This window comes from Hyaena hyaena, unplaced genomic scaffold (genome assembly GCF_003009895.1).
Source record: "Hyaena hyaena isolate Hyena2069 unplaced genomic scaffold, ASM300989v1 scaffold_26, whole genome shotgun sequence".
Lineage (NCBI taxonomy): Eukaryota > Metazoa > Chordata > Mammalia > Carnivora > Hyaenidae > Hyaena > Hyaena hyaena.
The window spans coordinates 4,527,759-4,550,853 of NW_024080658.1; the positions used below are offsets into that span (position 1 = coordinate 4,527,759).

At 35.0% G+C, this 23,095-nt stretch overlaps 1 protein-coding gene across 1 annotated transcript in view; it reads left to right on the forward strand.

The window, feature by feature from the left end:
- Window positions 1-23,095, forward strand: part of EIF3H (eukaryotic translation initiation factor 3 subunit H) — a 98,751-nt gene that overhangs the window by 22,572 nt on the left and 53,084 nt on the right. Inside the window, exon 2 of the mRNA XM_039227236.1 lies at window positions 474-630. Within this exon, the coding sequence (XP_039083167.1) occupies window positions 474-630 (157 nt within the window). The remainder of the gene's footprint in view (window positions 1-473; window positions 631-23,095) is intronic.

The window sequence follows — 23,095 nt, forward strand, 5'->3', positions numbered from 1 at the left end:
AGATGCTTTGTTCAGGAACCATCTTGAGATGTTAAATGGTCTGGGGAGTGGTCTGCTTTCAGGTTTTCAGGTAATTGAGATCTTTATGCTATTGATAGTTTTATCTGTGTCAGGAAATTATCATCCTGTTAACAAAAGTTAATAGGATCACTTCCTTTATAATAACCTTGAATTGAGGTGATACTGTTTGAAGCTGTTTCTCAATTCCAGACCTTTTGGAGCCTTGACATGAAGTCATGAGTGCTGTTCATCGACACTTTTGACATGTCTTCAGACTCCAGGAGTTTCAGGTGTACATTTAGATTATGTGAGTTTATTATTTGTGTCAGAGTAAGAATTTATTTGTAAGAATATTGGTTCTATTGTATAATTTTATAGTTTTTGCAAACCTAGTATGGTTCATTTTTTTTTAAAATAAAGGAAATATAAACTGTTAGGATGATTTTTAAGCTCATTTCTGTATTTTCTTTTAGGTGGTACTAAAAATAATCAAACATTATCAAGAAGAAGGACAGGGAACTGAAGTGGTTCAGGGAGTGCTTTTGGGCTTGGTTGTAGAAGATCGCCTTGAGATTACCAACTGCTTTCCTTTCCCTCAACACACGGAAGATGATGCTGACTTTGATGAAGGTAAGGGTACTCATTTCAAAAATCTTTGCAGTGCACACAAATGATTTTTAATACATTTCTCACCGTAACCTTTGATTATCTCTTATTGGAAGTCTATCAGGCTAATCTAGTTCACTTGATTTCTGAGTTTCCTGAAAAAAAATTATGCAAATTTGAGGCACCTGGATGACTCAGTCGATTCAGGTTATGCTCAGGTCATGATCTCATGGTTCGAGCCCCTAGTTGGTTTGTGTGCTGACAATTTGGAGCCTGGATCCTGCTTCTGATTCTGCGTCTCCCTCTCCCTCTGCCCCTCCTCCACTAGGACTCTGTCTTTCTCTCTCAAAAATAAATAAACATTAAAAAATTATGCAAATTCTTTGAAATGAGGATTTATATCAAAAGATTCGTTAGTTTGGCCTTATTTGTAATTTGAGATTCTGATTTTAGTAATTTGAATAGGAGCTGTGCTGTTGTTAACTTTCCCATTACGAAATCAGCTTGTAAATAATTTACATCTTGAAGGGCAGATGAGCTTAGCTGTGTATTTCAGAAAGAAGATACTTCTTAAGCATTTCAGTAGGTTTTTTTTTCCCCCTTGGTGTTATAGGTATAATTGCTTTGTTAGCAAAGGCCGGTAGTAGATAAAGCTTACACCAAAGGCCACATCAATAACTTGAAAGATTAAAAAAAATGTAGTTGAAAGTAATTTCTTACTGTCTGAACACTCAAGGATCATTAGGTATATAACTTTTTTTTTATTATGTTAAGGACAAGTAGTAAAATTTACTATTTTAAACCATTTTGAGTGTATAGAGTGTTAACCATATGCAGGTGTTGTGGAAAAGATCTGTAGAACTTTTTCATCTTGCAAAAACTAAAACTCAACATCCGTTGACCAACTGCTCCTCTTTTCCGCCTTACCAGCCTCTGGCAACCACCGTTCTGCTTTCTATTCTTGAGTGGACTCTCTCTCTTATAAGTGAAATGAGCAGTATTTGTCTTTTGGGTCTTTTGAGACTGGTTTATCTTACATAACTTTATGTTCTCCAGGTTCATTTGTGTTATAGTGTATGGCAGGATATCTGTTTTTAAGGCTGAGTAATATACTGTTGTATGTAATACCACTTCTTTATCCATTCATCTGTTGATAAATTGTTTCTGCCTCTTGGCTTTTTTGAGTAATGCTGCAGCTATCTCTTCAGAGTCTTGTTTTCAGTTCTCTTAGATATATATATACCCTGAAGTGGAATTTGCTGGATCATATATTAATTCTATGTTTTATTTTTTGAGGAACTTCCATACTGCCTTTTTAGTGGTTGCACCAGTTTACATTCTCCACCAGTAGTGTACAAGGGTTGTGATGTCTTCACATCCTCACCAAAATTTGTTATTTTCTGGTTATTTATTTTTTTGAAAGTGATAGCAACTGTACTAACAGATGTGAGGTGATATTGTGGTTTTGATTTTCATTTCCCTGATAGTGATGTTGAGTATCTTTTTATATGCTTGTTGTCTGTCTGTATGTATTCTTTGAAGAAATGTCTATTAAGGCCTGTTGTCCATGTATGTATTCTTTGAAGAAATGTCTATTAAGGCCTGTTGTCCATTTTTAAGGATTGTTGTTGTTCAGTTGAAGAAGTTCTTTGTATATTCTGGATATTAGCCGCTTATCAAATTTGCAGATATTTTCTTCCATTTCATAGGTTACTTTTTCGCTCTGTTGATTTGTTTCCTTTGCTGAAGCTTTTTAGTTTGATATAATCCATATTGTCTATTTTTGCTTTTGTTGCTGGTACTTTTGGTATAATATCCAAAAGGTTATTGTCAAGACCAATGTTAGGAAGCTTCTTCCTTATATTGTCTTCTAGGAATTTTATGCTAGTACCATTCTGCTTTGATTACTTTTGCTTTGTAATATATTTTGAAATCAGGAAGTGTGAGGCATCTAGCTTTGTTTTTCTTAAGATTCTGGCTGTTTAAAGTCCATTGAAATTCCATATGAATTTTAGGATTTTTTTTTTTTTTCTATTTCCATAAAAATACCATTGGAATTTTGGTGGGGATTACGTTGACTCTGTAGATCAGTTGGGTAGTACGGACATTTTAACAATATTAAATCTTCCAACCTATGAATAAAAAATGCCTTTCCATTTATTTGTAATCACTTCCTCTCTTTACCAGAATATCTGGAGATGCTTAATTACATTGCAATCATAGCTCTTTTTATTTTTTATTTTTAATTAAAACGTTTTTAAATATTTAGGAGAGGGAAGGTGCATGTGCATGTGAGCACCAGGGAGTGGCAGAGAGAGAGGAGGGATGGAATCCCAGGCAGACTCCCGAGTTGTCAGTATGGAGCCCAATGCAGTATTTAAACCCATGAACCATGAGATCATGGCCTGAATCGAAATCAAGAGTTGGACACTTAACCAGCTGAGCCACACAGGTGCTCTTATAGTAATAACTCTTTTAGAGCTGGAAGACCAGAGGAGAAGACAAGGAATTATTAACATAGTTTTTTTTTGGTTTGCAAGTGAGGAATCTGAGAGGTTCATTTGAAGTGACATACTCAGTTATTGTGTTAGTGGCACAGTTGGGAATAGAATCCATTCCTGAAGAGTTTGTATTGTCACATAGTTTTCTTAGGTAATTAATTTTCTCCTAAAATTCTCAGTTTAGAATATGTGCAAGAAATAATGTTCAGTGCAATTATGGTAGATGAACAAAGCAAAATGTATTATTAATTTAGATCTTTTTTCCTCTTAAAAAAAATTTTTTTTAATGTTTTATTTATTTCTGAGAGAGACAGTCAGTGTGAGTAGGGGAGGGTCAGAGAGAGAGGGAGATACAGAATCCGAAACAGGCTCCAGGCTCAGAGCTGTCAGCACAGAGCCTGACGCGGGGCTCGAACCCACGAGCTGTGAGATCATGACCTGAGCCGACGTCGGACGCTTAACCGACTGAGCTACCCAGGTACCCCTTAGATCTTGATCACTAGATGCTGACTTATCTTATGAGCTTTCAAATAATTGACCAATATGCTATTTCACTAACATGTACTTTAAGAAGCTCCTTAAAAACTATTTTAACAACATGGAGATAATAAATTTCAATTTAGCGTCACATAATAAAAAATTTGCTGGGATTTGTGTGCTGTGTACTATATGTACATTGCGTATAATTAGTTGTTACTCTGCACATTTGAAGGTTTTATCAGTCCCATTTTCTAAAATAGGAAACTGATGCTCAGTAAGACAAAGAACTTGTTCAAAATCATTTAACTGGAAATTTATAGAATAGGGATTGAAATCTTTGGCTCTTTGGTTCCAAGTCTCATGATTTTCCTGCTATATGGTGTTGCTTTTGGACACTTAGTGACATGGAAGCCAGTGATTAAAGGGTGTAGAGTGGGGAGCATCATTATTTTATGCCTGAAATCTGCTTTTTGGATAAAATAATTAAATTTGTTTTTCTTGATTTATCTTTAGAAGCTGGTAGGATTTGCCATTTTTCTTATATGTGTGAAAAGTCTAAGTAATACGTTGTATTTCTGCCTAGCCTCATATAGTCAGTCTTGAATTTTTGGTTCTCTCACATAATTCATTTAATTATGTGAATAGGCATTAGTATATAGTCACCATTAGATTTTTATCATATCTAGATAAAAGCTAAATTTTTTTCATTATATGGATGTGTCCTGGAATAGAATTGTCCTGCATATTGATTATTTTAAATCTTTCTAAACATCCATTGTTTTGCTTACTATTTTTCTGTTATTCTATGTCTTTAAAAATTAATATTTAGGGAAAGATCTTTTCTTATGCCCTTCACCTTATGGAAGTAAAGTCCTTAGTAAATATTTCATGATTTTAATGGTTACGTATTTTGAGTTGCTTAAGTGTTTGTTTCTGTGTTTTTGTTTGGTGCCTCATCTCATGTAAAGTGGAGAGTTTTAATCTGTGGTCTAATGTGAAATGTTTTAAATTAGGGACTGGCTTGAGGGTGTTATGCTTAGTGAAATAAGTCAGGCAGAAAAGGACAAATATCATATGTTTGCACGTATAGGAGGATTAGGAGGAACTTAATGGAGGACCATGGGGGAGAAGAAGGGGAGAAATGGTGGGGGAAAGGGAGAGAGGCAAACCATGAGAAACTCTTGAATGCTGAGAACAAACTGAGGACTCATGGGTCGGGGGGGAGGGAGGTGATGGGCATGGAGGAGGGCACTTGTGGGGATGAGCACTGGGTGTTATATGGAAACCAACTTGACAATAAACTATTTGTAAAAAAAATAAATAAATAAAAATAAAAATGTATGCCCGAAACTAATATCACATTGTACGTTAACTGTCTGGAATTTGAATAAAAACTTGGAAGAAAAAAAAATAAATTAGGGGCTGGCAAGCTATAATCTGGGCCTGCTTTTGCGTGTAAACACTGCCATGCCCATTCCTTTATATATTTTCTTCTGTGGCTGTGTTCCTGCTACAGTGGCATAGTTGGGTAGTTGTGACAGAGACCATATGGGTACCAAACCTGAATTTTTTTTTTTTTTTAACTGTTTGGCCCCTTAAGAAAGTCTGACCTCTTCTTACATTTATACACACACACACACACACACACACACACACACACACACGTACATATACACACATGCATATATCTATATATACATATATATGTACACACGAATATATTGACTCATGTGTATATGAATGTATTCATATATGTATATATACACATACATGTATATTCACATGCATTCATTCGTATGTATGTATATATACACATACACATATATACATACTTTTTTTGCTCTTTTCTGTCATAAAGTTAAAGAATAAGGTAATAAATAGTACTCTCTTTCCATCATAAATAGATGACTTTGTTGCTTATTCTTGTAGATATCGTTCTTAACGTTGACTGTTAAGTTCAGAATGTATTGTGGGCACTCTAATAAAAACACTGATATTATTGGGTGTTTGTACATCTGGAAAGTATCAGAGAATGTAGTTTTTTCTTTATTCTAATGCATTACCTCCCAGCCCCATACTGAGCTGTTGGTGTTGAGGGGAACTGTCTATAGGTACTAGGGAAGAAAGACATTCAGTTCATAGTTTTAGACTTATGAGCCAGGTACAGGTTTCTGCAAAAGTAGAATGTTTCTGTGAAACCTTTGTCACAAAACGAAGAAGCAGTTACCATTAATTTATATGGAAAAAATTTTGAGCATCCCCAGACCCCCAAAATAACCTCTGTTAGGCTTTTCTGATACCTTAGTACACATCTTGCTAATGGATACACAGAATAAATCAAGATAAAGCACAGATGCTCACACAGTTCTAAGCCATGGCTGCTTGGTGCTGGGGAAGATTGGCGTGGCCACTCTCACTGCTTGGCTTGTGTGCTGCCTCTAACAGTTCGCTGCAAAACAAATACTGAAGGTTATTTTTGCTTTTCGCCATTTTTTGTAAAAGTGAAAATTCTCTTTGGATTTCTTTCATTCGGTCTTTTGTAAAAGTGAAGTGGTATACTGCGGACTTCCAAAAGCAGGGTATGCCGGTATTATGGAAAGGTGATGGTATGAGGCCAGAAAACTTGGGTGGGAACTTCAGCTCTATACTCAGATTTGTGTGACACTGAATGACCTTAGTTCCGAACTATTTTTTTCCTGACTGTACTCTTTTAGCACATATTAATTACGTACTAGAAACATAGCTGAAGGATAATTTCTTTATGAGTTTAACGTTATGAGATTAATGGATTAATTGGATTACATTACGGTAGGATGATTCAAAACCAAGAAAACTCGTGGAATGAAGTTTTTTAATTTTTGTTTCTTTTCATGAAGTCATATTTTCCCCCACATGTGATAACTTTAAGTCGCTTAAATCTCGATATGCTTTTTTATTACAGGATTAATTTTCTAGTTAAAAGTGAGATAACTTGCTCTTACTAGAGAACATAAGCTATTTAAAAATTGAGTGGAAAGACTCATATTAAAATTCCCATTAGGGGGCACTATTATCAAGCTTAGGAGAACTGGAGACTAATTTGTTTTCTCAGACATGCAACCCGAGGCTTGCTAAAAGGGAAAAATATTTTCATCTGATAAGATTCAGATACTGTTTTATACAACTGAATTCCTTAAATATGTTATAAAGTGCACTGAATTAAACACAGATCCAATAACTCACTGTCTTGTTTTTCAGCAAGCTAAATCAGTTTAATATTGCAGGTGATATAAGACGCTTACTTTTTTTTCTGCATCAAAACCAAATCCGTAATTTTCATCTTTGGAGTGGACAAATTTTTTGTTTTGCTCTAAGTCAGTCCGGAGGATGATCCTTGGATTCAAATACGTTTCTTTCAAAAACGAAACATGAAGACTGTATTGTACTACTAAAATGCAGTTAGGGGAATGAAATGATGCCTAACTTACTCAGATAGTATGAACGCGTGCAGCCTGCATAATTTCTAAAGTAATTTCACACACTGATATATACACACAGATAGCTTTGTTTTTTGTTCATTTTCAGGTACTTGAAAGTTATTTTTTATTACTCATGTTTGTGATTAGAGCAAGAAATATTACTTTAGCCTGTACACAATTATTTTGTTATCATTAAGCCTCCAAAAGAAAAGCAGTGGTGTAGAGTATTAAACAGACTTTTCAAAGGCTAAAACGAATTGATAAAAGTGTAATTACAATAAAGTGTATTGGGAGTAATTTTTCACTGCATAGGTGTTATTTTTGTATCACTGGCTTCAGAGAGAGTAGGTTTTGTATGATTATGGTATTTACAACACTTTCCACATAACTAAGCCATAGTTTGAATTGGAGAAAAATCTCTGCTTAATCACTTGCTTCCTGAACTATCACCTTCCTTCTCTTCTTAGTTTGCCTGCAGCCCACACCCAGGGCAAATCTGCTTGAAATGGCCTCCGTAATTACTGTTTTGGCTTCGTATTGCTTTTGAGTTCAGGGAAGAGTTGAGTCAGGATAGAAAAAACTTTCATTTTTTTTTTTTTATACAGATGGGGACATTTTGTGACAAGACATGATATTTATTATCTTCTGTCTGTGTGAATAATCAGTGATCACTGTGATCTGTTCGGTCTGTGTGAATAATCAGTGATCATTGTGATCTGTTCGGATTCAGTTTTTTTTTTTTTAATATTTTTTTACATTCTTTATTCTTTTTGTTTATTTAATTTAATTTAATTTAATTTAATTTAATTGTTTTTTACAAATAGTTTATTGTCAAATTAGTTTCCACATAACTGGATTCAGTTTTTAAGGAACTATTTCTTTTACTGCTTTTTTTTCAAAAAGCTTTTCTTGGTGCAGATATGGGAAATATATACAGACAGTTTTGGAGTATGTTTTGAAACTTACTGGAAAAGTAGGAACATGTTTACTTTGTGACTTTAAATCGTTAAGAGGTATGATAAAATGTTTCAAATGTCTCAGGAAAAAAATTAGTTCTTAGTATTTCATTTAGCATTTATTGAGCAAATTACATTGAATGGTTGGTGCAAAAGATCCAGAGATAGGAAATCCTGGTTACTGCTTTGAAAGATTTTAAGTGGGAGAGAAATATGTAAAGAATTGTGAAACAGAATTGATGAAAGTCTAGAGTGCGGAATGACAAAATGTGACGGAAACACCCTTAGATATGAGCTACTAATTCCTTTTGGAGGATGACTTCACAGGAGAGGTGAAGTTTGATTTTGTAGGATGACTTCACAGGAGAGGTGAAGTTTGATTTTGTAGGTGGGTGTTATTTGTATTTTAAGTAATTTTTAAGAAAGTTCATGTCTTGTGAATTTGTTCTAATTATTTACATTTCTGAGCCCTCATAACACAAACATCTCTAGAAATAAAGAACAAATTATTTAGTATGTATTCAGCTTGCCATCTTTATTGTACATTCCTTGACTGTGTTTTTCAAATTTTGTTGCTGATTTTAGGCTCTTCTGATACATAAAAGACATCTGATGATAATTTAGTGCCATGTTTATAGAAATATGGGACTCATGCTGCACTTAGCTGTATTTAAAATATTTAATAAATGTTTAAATGTGTTATTAATGAGTTTTAAACATTTAATAAAAACACTTCATATATACTTCATTTCATTTTATGTTATTAAAAATTTTTTTTAATGTTTTATTTATTTCTGAGACAGACAGTGTGAGCAAGGGAGGGTCAGAGAGAGGGGGGGAGACACAGAATCCAAAGCAGGCTCCAGGCTCTGTGCTAGCTGTCAGCACAGAGCCTGAGGCAGGGCTCGCACCCAGGAACTGTGAGATGATGACAGTCAGAGCCGAAGTCAGACACTTAGCTGACTGAGCCACCTAGGTGCCCCATATATATTTCATTTTAGATGAAACTGTGTAGGTAGGTAAGTAGAGAGAATGTGTACACTGAATTATGATTTAGTTCTCCTGTTTACTGATCTCTTTGTTGTTATTCATGGTAGTATTTTGAAAATGTTAAACCATTCCCATTTAATGGCTTATCACTGAATATTCAGGGCAATGAATTTTAGGTTATTGCTTACTTAAATTATTTTGATTGCTCAGAAAGCCGATGGTTTGTGATTTGAAACTAACTTGAGAATCTTACTTTATAGGTTTAGTCTTTGGTTTACTGAAAGTGATTAGAATGTGAGCCTCAATCCCAATGTTTTTATGCCTTTTTTGTTCTTTTAGTTTGGATGTTTCGAGATATTAAGTATAAGAGTAAGAATAAAGTCTAGCTTCATTTTAAAAGTTTGAAGAAATTTTTTAGATTTATTAAATGTTTTAAAATTTAGTTTTTTTCCCCCTTTTAAAAGAGTTGAGGAACTCTTATGTTTGGAAGGATATACATACTATTGAAAATGTGGTCAAGGTAAAAGATTTTTCTGCTTAAAGAAATTAAAGTGCTTTACACTATACCCTCCCTTGGTCCCTAAAGTGTAAGTGCTATGGTTTGGAAAGAAGCCAAGTAAAACGTGTTCAAATTTTGTGCAGACTTAAAGTAATACTTTAAGATTTGAAAATTACAGGTGGATACAGTACTTAAATAGTATTTAAAATTCCTAAGTTTCCCAAGTCTAAAAGTGTAATCCTTAAATTACTATTCCCAGTAGTTTACATTTTAATTAAATAAAAATTGTCTTATTTTTGAGCCACAACAACTTTAGGTATAGATATTTGAATTTATTACCGAACTGTAAGGTAGTAACCATTAAAAATGAACTGTTTTGGCCCTAATTAAAATGTCAAAAAGCTACAGTTACAGTGTATAACCAAAGATCCTTGCTCTTTATGTTTTTCCAAAAATTATCCTAAGCAACACAGTTCAAGCTTGCTTCCTATCTTGCCTAGAAGTGTTAACTAGCTTCCTGCCTCAATTTGCAAGTTCTATAGAATTGTCTATAGATTGACAGATTAATTATAATTAGATTTGATGTTTTGATGCTAATGCTGAGTTTTCCAAACTGCCCTTTATGTTAAGAGTGGTATCTTAATCATGCCATGCTCTGTTTTATGTTCATCTCTAGGTGAAATTTTCATAGATCTTGAAACTTTTATCCATTTGCGATTACTCTTCATGGCTAACATATTACCACTTTCAGAGTGTTATTTTCATACCTTTATCTCTTCCCACCTTGAGGGTTATTTGCTGCCTTTTTTTTTTTTTAAGTAATTTTCACTGAGTGCATCTTAGATGCTTTCTAATATATTTGAAAACAAAGGCAGTCTTTATTTTGACTTCAGTAACCCTAATGGTATAGGTTTACAATGCAACCCTAAATTTTCCTACTACCTTCACTCACATACACATTCACCCTTTGTTTTCTCTAATGTTGAACCTACAGACATTTTAGTATACTGTATAGACATCCTTTCTTCCGTTCTTGATTGGTGAGAAGATCACAAAATTATTCCAGTGGTCTTTGCAGAAATATATCTGTCTAATGCCTGTTTTGTAGAACTGGAAAGTGCTGACCTCAAAGAGGAAGTTTTTGATGGCAGGACCCTTCCACTAGCAACAGTGGCAGTAGGAGTCGGCAGCACAGAGGAGGTGGGGCCCTTTGGACTTGCAGCAGCATGCAGCAGCGTGCAGAGGCCGCAACAGCAGTGTCCTCAAGCCCTTGGGGCGTTCAGGCTCATCTGCTCTCACTTTACTCTCCTTTACGTTTCTTTATTCCTTTGTTATTCATTCATCGAATCAATATTTCATTGGGAACTATGTGCCAGGCATTTCCATTGGCTGTTGTGTACCTGTATTTCTACTAAGGATGTTTTCTTTCTTTCTTTCTTTCTTTTTTTTTTTAATTTTTAATGTTTATTTTTGAGAGACAGAGAGACAGAGCATGAGCAGGCAGAGAGAGAAGGAGACACAGAGTTCAAAACAGGTTCCAGGCTCTGAGCTGTCAAGCACAGAGCCCAACGCAGGTCTCGACTCACTAACTGCGAGATCATGACCTGAGCTGAAGTCAGCTGCTTAACCAACTGAGCCACACAGGATGTTTTCTGAAGTTACTGTTGTTTAAAGAACTTAACTATTCTATGCAGTATGTTTGACTGGAAGTATGGGAAGATTTGTTAGCACATTATTTTAGGAAATTAGATTATTAGTATTAAGTCTAGATTATGTTACTATTCAGGTGAAAGTATCCAGAAGACATTTTTGTGTAGTTGGAGAATGTCTTGGGCTTACAAAGTATGTATCTGCAAATCTGTACATGTCTAAGGTTGCAATTCAGAGATTCTGTTGCTTTGTTACAATAATTTTGTCACTAAAAATTTATAAATCATCTTGTGTTTTTTACTTTCATGGTGGAAATATTCTATTTTTGTTTTTAATCTCACTTAGTAGTGACTCCCAGAATTTTAGATAAAAGTTTTTCTGTTAGTAATTTAATCTGTAGATAAATGTCTGTGGTTTTAAAAGTTTGTTACCAAGGCTTTTGGTAATGTGAGTTACTTCTTCTTAGTTTTAAAATTTCTTCTTCTCCTACCACTCCCATCACCACTCCTGCCCTGAAAATGTAGTCAGTCAAGAGAAAACACTAAAAAAATTTAGTACTAGAAGAGAGTGAAAGGTTTTATGAAGAGTGTTAACCATTTTCTCTGGTGATCACAGGAGGAATGGGATGATATGGAGATCACTGTAAGCCGTATCTGGGTTATTTCCATGCTCCTTTAGGAGACATTTGACATAACTAATAGTGAGACTCTGATGTTTTGTCAGAATGCAGGTTTGAATTTCTTTTGAATTGTCTCTTAGGCCTGTGGGGAGCCTGATAAAAAATAATGTAGTCATTTCCACATATATGGAAATGATGTGTGTACACATAAATACCATTATAGTCTTAGATGAGAGAATACCTAAAGTCATTCATAGACAGATCTTGCAAACTTTCTGAAAGGGATAAAAGGAAGGACATTTAGACTGAGTTCTGGCTAAAGTTTTGGTAAAGTTCTGGCTTACTACTAATTGAAGTCATGGGTCTCTCCAGCCTCAGTTGTCACATTTGCAGAGTGGATCACAACAGGAACTTTTGTAATTCTTTTAACAGATGGGAAACTGAGGCTCAGAGAGCCCCAACTTTATAATTAGTGGCAAATTCAGAACTAGAAACCCCAAAATGTAATGTGTAATCCACTACAGTTTGGGAGGGTTGTCAGTAATCTGAGTATTTTGTCATAATCATTATAAGTCAATGAATGAATGATATAGGTGCCTGCAATTGTGACTTGTGAGCATGACATTTTTACTTAAAAGTTTACTTCTTGGTGTTATCAGTTACTGTCAGCACTACTGGAATCAAATGATTGTTGAATTTAACACTGGACATCAGAAAGTTTTCCAAGTTTGTGTACGTATACTTGGTATTAAATAAAAATAAAGGGCAATTCTAATCTTGAGGTCAACAGAAAGTTAATGGTGGTATAATATATACATTTAGCTCAGACAGTAGAAACCCATTTAAATACTGAAAGCACAGCTTCTAATATTTTGTTATATGGAATGAAGAAAGTAATTAAGTATAGATTAATCTGAATCTGGGTAGATTAAGGGAGGAAAATGTGTTCTTATTAAATGCCACTGAATGCAGTTACAAACAATAGGTTGAATAGAGATGGTTTAATTTGACTTAGGAAATCAGTGTTGACTGACACAGGAAAACTTTGTAGAATACATTGCTTCTTTGCAGATGACTTAAACAGACAGTAGTGATAAAGACTGTCATGTGAATTTCCTTCTTTACTGAGTACACAGCATTGTTAAGTGGTATATTGTGCAATGTTTCCAATCTGCTCCAACTGCCATCTGCACAAACGAATGAAAGACAAGAGAACGTGGAAAGGAAATGGATCAGTTAGTTGTAGGGAATCTGTGTGAACGCTGGGTGCCACTCATGAAACACTGAGCAGTTAGTGGTTTTCCTTTGTAACCAGTACAACTAGCTGTCTGTAAACTGGAGGTGTGCACCATGTGCAGCTCTCACAGTTCACCTTTTTGATGTCATGGTGTGTACCTCTGGTTGAGACCAACTAGGAAATCCAGGGACTGTAACTATGATAATGTTACCCTTTTTCTTATTCTGTATTTTTGGATATAATCTTTTTGCTTCTTTGGTACCACTGTTGAGGTAGATGTAATAAATCCTAGCATGTTCACTGTACCTAAGTGGAATTTTTTTAGAAACAAATTATGCTATAAGACATGTTTCCTGAGAAACATTTAAGTACTTTTGAAAAAAGTCAGTAAGACCTATAGATAGGAAAATAGCTTCAAAATCTTACAAGTTGTAACCAACAGTGAACCATACAAAAGATGGAGAGGTTTTGTACAGGTGAGAGGAATTGACTGGTAGAATCTAACCTGCGTGCCTTTGTCAGGATAAATCTCTAATTTGAATCTGAGGCTTATAATTTGTAAACAGTCCTTTTTATGTGCTTATGGTTACCTTTTTGATGTAAACATGTGAGCCCTTATAAAATTGCGTTAGTCCTGAGTCATCTGGTACCTTCTTAGGAATTAACATATACTTATATAGATGACTAATAATACAAAGCCACCGTGGTTTCTGTGGTTTTACCAACCATGGCTCCAGTTCTGAAACATTTAAAATGAGACCGCTCTCCCTTTTTAAACTTTTTTGGACAAAGAGTTGTCTTATCAGAAAACTGCAGTAACTTAAGCAGATCCATAACTGGGGGGAATTAATAACAGAAAGTTTTTGTTGACACCAGGAAGTAGATTAAATAGTGCAATTGTAGTAATGAGTACCATATATGATAAGCCTGAGCCACCTGGGTTTTATTAGGCTGCTTGATACTTTGATCACAATATTATTTCAAGGCTTGTCTATTTAAATTGCTAAGGTTTCTTGTCATTTTTGTGATTTAGACCATAATTTCTTTCACTGTGAAGAGAATTTTTTTTTTTAAAAGAAAGACTACCTAAGCCAAAATTCTAGGGAAGTGCGAGTTCAACAGCTAGGCAAGCCATAGAATGAGAAAACCTGTTAATCATAAGATTAAAAGCTTGAAAGTATAGCAGTTGAATATCAGGTTCATCCGACCTTGCTTCTCTTTAGTTTTTTGCTTGGATCATAGTTACAGTTTTGTTTATCATATATGGTAGTGGAGTACTATAAGGACATTTGGCATAATTCAATTAACTATTGTTTGATACAAATATGTGCATTTAAGATATGTTTCATGCTTTGAGAATGTGGTACTGCTATCGGTTTTCCTTAAGCTGGCATTAAAGTGGTTTTGATGAACACCTTTGAGAATTTATGGAAAGATTTTAACTACTTCACCCATAATGAATGAATTATATAATAATCACAGAATTTAATTTGTTTGATAAATTATCTTGCTTTGTCTTTGAACTTGAAATTTTAAACTTTAGTCTGATACAGATGAAAGCAATTTTTCGTCATCACAATCAACAGACTTCCATCTACTAATTTTCTTTACTATAGAAATAGTCTTTCATAGGTGTTTAATGGTATCTTTCTTATGTATTTAAGCAAATCTTTTGGGTTGGGAAAATAAATATTCATTTGTGACTAGTAAAGGGGGAGGACAGGGATGATATGGTAATTTAAGATGTACTTAGCTTAATACATAATAATCGTTATTAAGTACCATTTTGGAAATTTACATTTAAGATGCTTTGTACACGTGTTCATTAATTTTCACTGTTTTCATTTTTGAATACTCTTACAACTGTTGACTTGGAGTTTCCATGTCCCAGTGTAACTTTTAAGCCTGGTTAAGGGCACTTAAGAATATAATGGTCTTCTTTTAATATATCTGATTTGCCTTTGGCAATGAGAGGAGTATATGGAAGTGGCAAATAACAGCCTTTTTCTTTTCCCTGATAAGATAAAGGAGCAAAGTATTAAAAAGAGGAAAAAAGTATGAAGGAACACAGGAAGAGTTGCTAGCCGGGAGTTTGTAACATTTTTATTTTTGGAAAATAGGGAGATACTTGTAGGTTTTAAGGATATATGACTCATTGATTCAGTAAAGATGAACTCCTATAAGAAGCAGAGAGGCAGGAACAAGCATGTGATAACAGGCTTAGAAAAGTGAGGTCTGTCAGAGCAAAAACTTATTTCGGGGGAATAATATGAAATAATAAATAGGGTCAGATTATAAAAGACTTTGAATGCTTGAAAAAGAAACATAGACATGAAGCAGCTGTGAATCATTCTAGGTTCCCCAGCAGAGGTATGATAGTATAAAAATCAATATTTTATGGCTAGAGGCAGGAAAAATGGATAATGAGGATTTGAATGAAATATGGACAGTAGGAATAAGAATAAAAAAGTGAATACTAGAGAGATGGAAGAAATGGCAAACGATTGAGATCAAGGGTATACACACAGTTTGAGGGTTTGACTTTAGGTACCAAATAACTTTAATATCTGACGTATTCTAGAATTAAATTTCTTATTGTCATGTCTTTCCTTCTTGCATAGTTTGTAAAAAGCACTGGTTCTGTGATAATGGTATGTTTGACAGAGCAGATGGATATAGTAAATGTAAGCTGTTGTTAACCAGCAGGGAGATTTCTGTACTTATTGTAATTATTATTATTACATTTAGCATTACTAAAATATTAAATAAGATTTTTCCATTCAGAGAGTTGTTTGGTCCATTTAAAAGTACATACATTATTTGGAATAGTCAATGTGAGATAAATGTGAAATGCTAATTTTAGTTCTGTCTTCATATAACCTAACCAAAATGAGTTTGTTTCTTGGTGAGTCACAGATAAAAACTACACCAGGTGGAGTTGTCGTACAAAGGTAACTTTATTTGCGACAAATAAGGAGGTCACGGGATAACTTTCAAAGCCATGACTCCCTGAGCAAAGGTGATTGGGTTCCTTTTATTTCGGATTAGGATGACTATTTAGATAGGGAAGCCTTGTCATCATATGTAGAGATGGGCATAAGGCTGCGGCTGTGCTGTAAGGAAACATGCCTATGCAGATATTGTGTGTTCTATAGAAGAGGCTTGTGCTCCTCCTTGGGCAGAGATTTTAGTATTCTTATGAGGTAAAGGTTGTTGTCTGTCATTCTAGAAGTCACTTCATGGTCCATCTCTGCAGGCGTGAATTAGGGATTATGCTCAAACTGGTCTGGGTGGTCTGGGCCAACTGATGGGGGGTCATTTTAGGGCAGTCCTGTCACTTGAGGGGCGGTTTCTGTTTCCATTTGTCTGAGTTAAGAGATTAGCTCGAAAGAAGAGCTTTAGGAAAAATGTGGGACAAAGGTCACCTTGTTAAAGTAGGTGGGCAGTAAAGGTCAGGTCTAGGGATCTAGCTGGTGGCATTGAGAGGATTAATCTTTTTTATTATAAAGATCCAATGGACAGAACTAAGATCTACTAAAAATATAAATGAAATAAATCTACTTCACTTTTTAAACAAAATAGTTCACTCATGGGATGGGATTCCTTACTTAAGACAGTTGTGCTCTGACTTAATGATAGCTTTTGCAACTTGTTGGATTCATTCATTTAGCAGATATTTACCGGGTGCTCGCTATCTCAGGAGCTTTGTCAGATATTGAAGAAGAATAAAATGAACAAGTGGAGGAGAAAGACATTAGACAGCCTAATTACAAACAATTACAAGTTGCACTAAGTACCATGGAAGAAATAAACAGATGCTTTAATGGGTGGTGTCCCACCTTAAACAGGCCCCTGCAAAGAGTCTCTGATATGGAGGTAAATTCAGCTGAAGGATAAAGTGTATTCAGTTGAGGTGAAGGATAAGAAGGAGCTAGCTGAGCTAGCTGAAGAGCCTGGAGGAGAGGAAAACCAAGTGCAAAGGCCACATCTGAGGTGAGACTGAGCTTAGCATTGTTCAGCAAGTCTCCAAAAGCTATTGTGCCTGAGTAAGTCCTGCTAAATGAGAAACAAGGGGCTATGTCATTGAGAGCCTTGTAGGAGTTTGGGCTTTATTAATTAAGCAGCAAGAGGCTATTGAATTGAAGATTTTTAAGTGTGTGCATTAATCTGGTTGAATTGATGATTATCATATTCTTTATAATTCTGTGACCTAATCAGGAATTTTAGTATTGGGTTGAAATATTTATGGAAACATAGCTTTGTGATTGGATTCATTGGTGATAGTGTTTATTCCAAGAAAGTTTATCCATGGCAACAGATAACCTTCATAAATAACTTTCTGTTTTAACAGAAAGTTAGTCTGCAGTCTTTATGTTTTATTAAATTTTTCATTTTGGAATAATTTTCTTTTTTTTTTTTTTTTTTCTTTTTTATTTCTGAGAGAGTGAGACAGAGAGACAGTGTGAGCAGGGGAGGATCAGAGAGAGAGGGAGATACAGAATCTGAAACAGGCTCCAGGCCCTGAGCTGTCAGCACAAAGCCCGACGCGGGGTTCAAACCCACAAACCGTGAGATCATGACCTGAGCCAAAGTCAGATGCTTAACCGACTGAGCCACCCAGACGCCCCTGGAATAATTTTCAATATACTAAGAAGTTTCAAAGATAATGCAGAGAGCTCCCCTGTAGCCCTCAACCAGGCTTCCTCTAAGGTTATCATCTTATATTATTATGTTACTCTGATTAAGAAACCAAGGTACATAAGATACATTATTGTTAAGTACAAATTTTCTTCAGATTTCACCAGTTTTGTTCCTTTATAATATCCTTCATTTTTGGGGATCCAATTCATAATCCCACAGTGCATTTAATCATGTCCCATTAGTACCCTCTGCTCTGTGACTGTTTCTCAGTCTTTTTTTGTTTTTCATGATCTGGGTAGCTTTAAGGCATATTGTTTAAGTGTTCTATAGAATGTACCTCAGTTCGAGTTTGTTGGACATGTTTTTATGGTTAGACTAGAGTTACAGGTTTTGAGGGAAAACCCTACATCGATAAAGTGCTCTTCTCATTACATTCTATGGATACCCACACGACCCCATTGGTGATGCTAACTTTGATCTCTTGGTAAGGTGGTGTTTGATATCCTTTTTAAATTATCATATTGTCTTGGAAATCTGTATAATTTAAGGAAAAATTAGAACATAAATATATTGGTTGAAAAATTAGAGTTTCTCTCTTGGAAGAAACAACTTGAATAATTTTCCTCCTTATATTGTATTTCTAATAGTTTAATATTTAAACAGCATGTGTGAATGTTATATGTTATGTTCCTTACTATTTAATTTTTCACATGGATCAGATGAAAATTTTGCTTTGCTTGTATACTATACCATCTTGGACGTACTGTTGGGCATCCAAATTTGCACAGATAGGTTAAGATCTTTGACTGAATCTGAATTAGATGTTGGAGAATATTCCTTGCAGCTCATCAACACTTCCATATCAGGAATATTGATAGTAACAAATAACAGTTCCCATTTGTGATGCTACAGAGTGTTATTGACATAGTTTGTTTCCACTGTATAATGTATACCTTTTATACAAAGGTACTCTCTGGAGGTTTATATTTGGGGTAAATATACCTAGACCACTGTCCTAGAGTATACTACCAATGTGAAAGGTACACATTGGCATATAGTCTGAGAAAGTAAGAGATGAAGAAAAAATGCTTGAAGTAGTTTGCTTAAAAATAGCCTTAAATAGCTTCTATGTCTCTTTCTTGGATGTTTAAAATATTCCAATTTTTAAATTCTGAAAGTTAAAAAAATAGGAAAGGATATGTTGAAGTTTTAGGGACATCCTTCGGTTTCCTTTTATGCAGTTCTTAAACTTTTATTTGGTCTCTCTTCATATTTGTTGACTAACCTTACTCTTCAGTGTGTGGAATAAAACAGCAACTGTACATCCAAATTTTGTTTTATCTGTGAGTAAAATAGATATTTTTTTACTAGCTATCAGTAAGAACATAACAGCATGGAACTTTCTTTTCTTTCTTTTTAAATGGGAAAGTGAAAGGTTTGAAAGTTGGCAATTGGGAGATGATAATCTTTGAATGTTCTCATCATTGTCATCATTAATTACCATTATTGTAAATGTCAGCCACATTGTAATTCCTACCATTTATTGAGCACTTGTCACGTGCTAAGCATTGATTGTGTTGGGCACTTGGCATTCATTTATTTAATCCCTGTGGCTGTTTTATGAAGTAAGTACTATGCTTTTCCCAGGCAATCTGTGGTGGTTGGTATAAGAAGAGATTTCAGAAGAGGAAGTCCCGTCAGCACTAATTTGAACAGTGGAATTTGAGCTGGTGCTTGAGGATATAGGTGGCTCCTGCTTCTCTCTCTGACCTTCTTTCTTGGCACTACCTCTTACCCTTCCCCTGTTAAGCCAACTGTATTAAACCACGTGTTTCCCACCCAAACCAAATTCTATCTTGTTGCTGGATAGTAGATTATCCCGTTCTCTCAGTCCCCTTCACCACTCTAGCTGAATTAACTTCTTATATTTTAGGACTCAGTTTAGCCATTCTCCTCAGATCCCATACATACATCCCTGAGACAGAATCTGGCTACATGCTCTCATAGGTCATATGCTTATTCCCTGGTAATACTTATTAGACTTTTATATATTTAAGCCTTTTAATTTGAAATAATTATAGTTGCAAAGAGTTCTTGTATATCCTTCATCCGGTTTCCTTTAATATTATCGTCTTATATAACAATGGTGCATTTATCAAAACTAAAAATTGGTATAATACAATTAACTAAACTATAGATTTTATTTCGGTTTCTTCTGTTTTCCTCCTCGTGTTTTCTGTTCTAGGATTTGACCCAGAATACCTTGTGCCTATACTTGTCATGTCTCTTTTAGTCTCCTCCAATCTGTATCTTTCCCTTGTTTTCCCTGACATTGACATTTTCGAAAAGATGATCAGATTAAGATTTTGGATTTTGAGGAAGAATACATGTGAAGTTTCCTTCTCATCATATCAGGGGTATGTTAACTCAACATTTCTTAGTGGTGGTGATATTAGCCTTGGTTATTTGGCTTAGGTGGTGACTGTCAGGTTTCTCCACTGAATATAGTGACTGTTCCCCCTAGAATGAATCATAAGTCCAGTCCATACTCGAGAGGAGTTCAACCTCCCAATCGGAGGAGTATCAAAGAATTTCTGGAGTATGTGAAAAGCACCCCAGTAATTAATAAATATTATGAGGACTGTCAGACTGCATCTTAATTATCTTTTCAATTATTATTATTTACTCTTACTGATCTGGCTGCTCACTGATTTAGTGTTTCCCTTGAATGTAGAACAGTGGCATGTGGTAAATAGTAAAATCTTTGTCGGATGGCTAGAACTGAAACCGAATTTGTGAATTGCTTACAGAGCTGAAGTAGTTAAGCTTGATCATGTAGTAGTGAGTGGAACAGTTGACTAGTGTTTCAGTGATGTGATAAAGAAATTTGTTTTAGTTTTCTTTGTTTTAATTTTGTTTGTGATTAGGGAATATATTCGTCCCTAATTTTAACATAGTTAGAAAAAAATATTTTTTCTTCTTAGCTTTGAAGGAATACTGATTAGAGTAAAGCAATTTAACAAAATAAATTTAGACCAGAAGTCTTATTTTATGATTAAAGGTACCAGTTGAATGTTTTCAGCATACCCTATGTTTAGAAGGGTGGACTTAGCTTGGGAAAGCATATAATTCTAAGTAAATTAGCAGTGATAGAAAAATCCCTTCCCATTTCTCAAAAAAGGTGTTTAAAAGTACCAGTGTTATGTTTAACCTAACTTTTGCATTCAGAATGGACTCTGAACCCTAAACATGCTAAAATTAACTTCCATATTGGATGACAGTTTTACTTATGGATGCCTTTCTGAGTTCCTTTCAAACTGTCTAAATCTTTTTTTTTTCTCCTTCTGTTTTTAAAAAGAATGTTGGTTGATCCAGTAGAAACTAGAACAGTAAGCCTTGCTTGCATTTGACCATTGGCGTTTTTGCTAAATGGTAGCTAAAGAGTGAAGAGGATTCTTTAAGAACTTGAAAGCTTTAGGAGATTGATAGTTGTCTTTAATCTTTTATTTCAGCTACTATTGCCAGTACCCCACCACAATGAGTGTTCTCTTTTCTCTAGGAAGTTAAGCAGTTCTTGCTCCAGGGCCAGATTATCAGTGGCTATTTAAGATTGTTAAAATCTGAGCCTTGGTGGCTCAGTTGGTTGAGCATTGAGTGAGGACTCTTGATTTCTGCTTAGGTCAAGATCCCAGGGTTCTGGGATGGAGCCCCACCTCGGGCTCTGCGCTGAGCATATGGACCTGCTTAAGATCCTCTGCCCTGCTTGCATGTGTGTGCACTCTCTCTCTTTTCCTTTAAAAAAAAAAAAAAAAAGATTGTTAAAATACTTTGTTTTCTACTTCATAATTGCCATTAGAAAAAAAATCTACATTGTCATTTGCAATTGATTCAGGGTCCTTACCTTTAAAAGAAAATGAATAATCAGAGCACCTTTGTGTTCATTTAAATTAACAAGTTTTTGTGAAATTTAAGGAAAAAGTTTGTGGAACTTCGAGGCATCAAGTGTCCAGTGTTACTGGTGACAAAAGTTGGGAAATAGAAATGTGAAGGGGATGGAAATGTAAATCTGTCGTTAAATCAATATGATTTTTGTAATCCATAAAACGATACAGTTGGGTGACTTAAGAATGGTGCATCTATAACTCATTTATATAACATATAAATGTGTCTGTGTAAAATTTATATTTAAATTTTTAACAACTACATCTCTATTACTGATAGCAAAAATGTCTTTCATCAGTCAGTGGGAAAAATCTTAAAACAATGAAGTTTAGGGCTAAACAGCATTTAAGAAGTAGGAATTGACAGAGATTAAGATTTCTCAAAAACGGGGAGGAGGAGGAGGAGGTAGGTGGTGGAGAGCCTTTTGGAAATAGAGGCTGTTGCATGAACCAAAGGCACCAAGTGATGCAGGCTCTGTAAAAAGTTAGTGCTTCAATTTCCTCATTTGTAAATTGAAGACAGTCAATACCTATAACATAGTGTGTATTAGTTCTGATCATTTTGTTCAACAGTTTGGCCTTTATAACATTGACAGTGGGGCAGCTATGAAGGCTTTTTGTGATTATTATGACAATGTTCATATCTGTTTTAAGAAAAAATATTAGAGTACAGGAAGATCAGTCAGAGTATTGCTAGTGAGAATGAAGAGAAGGGATAGATATGAAAAATTTGATGTCTTCTGAGTAAAAAGGAGTAGTTTGTGTTAGTGAGTGATAGCTAACTTGATTTATAGGCTGGGCTTATGAAGATCTGGAATGTTGTAGCTTAAACTTGTTTTGAAAGAAATGGGTATAGTTTAGTTCTTTGAATAATCAGCCATGTCAGATTTATTTTATATCAGATTGATTAGTTTATTAAAGCTGTGGTAAAATATCTGCTATTATAGTTATTTGGCATATGAAATCATAGCTGCCTAAGTAGACATGATAGTAGCCCTCTGGTGTAGAGGTCAGGGAATAGGCTCTCCTGTTAAACAGGCTATATTTGAATCTGATCAGATCGTGAGTATGATACCATCTGCCATTCATGGTTGTTCTGGGGATTGCGAATGTGTGAGGGGCGCCTGGCTGGCTCAGTCAGAAGAACATGCGACTCTTGATCGCAGCGGCTGTGAGTTTGAGCCCCATGTGGGGTGTAGAGATTACCTAAATAAATAACAAAGTTAAAAAAAAAAAAAAAAGGAATGCATGTAAAACATTAAGGTGCAGTGCCTGGCTCCTGGTAAACACTCAGTTGTTACTTTTCACAATTGTGGGTACATTTTGAGCATGATTTGGGGTTCATTGTATGCCTGGAGCCATATAAAATATGTAGGATTTGCCTTCCACCATAATTTAATTTAATCAGTTGAGATTATGTTTATCAAATTTCAAGATCAAAGCCTTATTGAGTAGACTAATTTGAATTGTATAATATACAATACAAAGTAGTCAGGGCAAGTTGAAATTGAGATTTT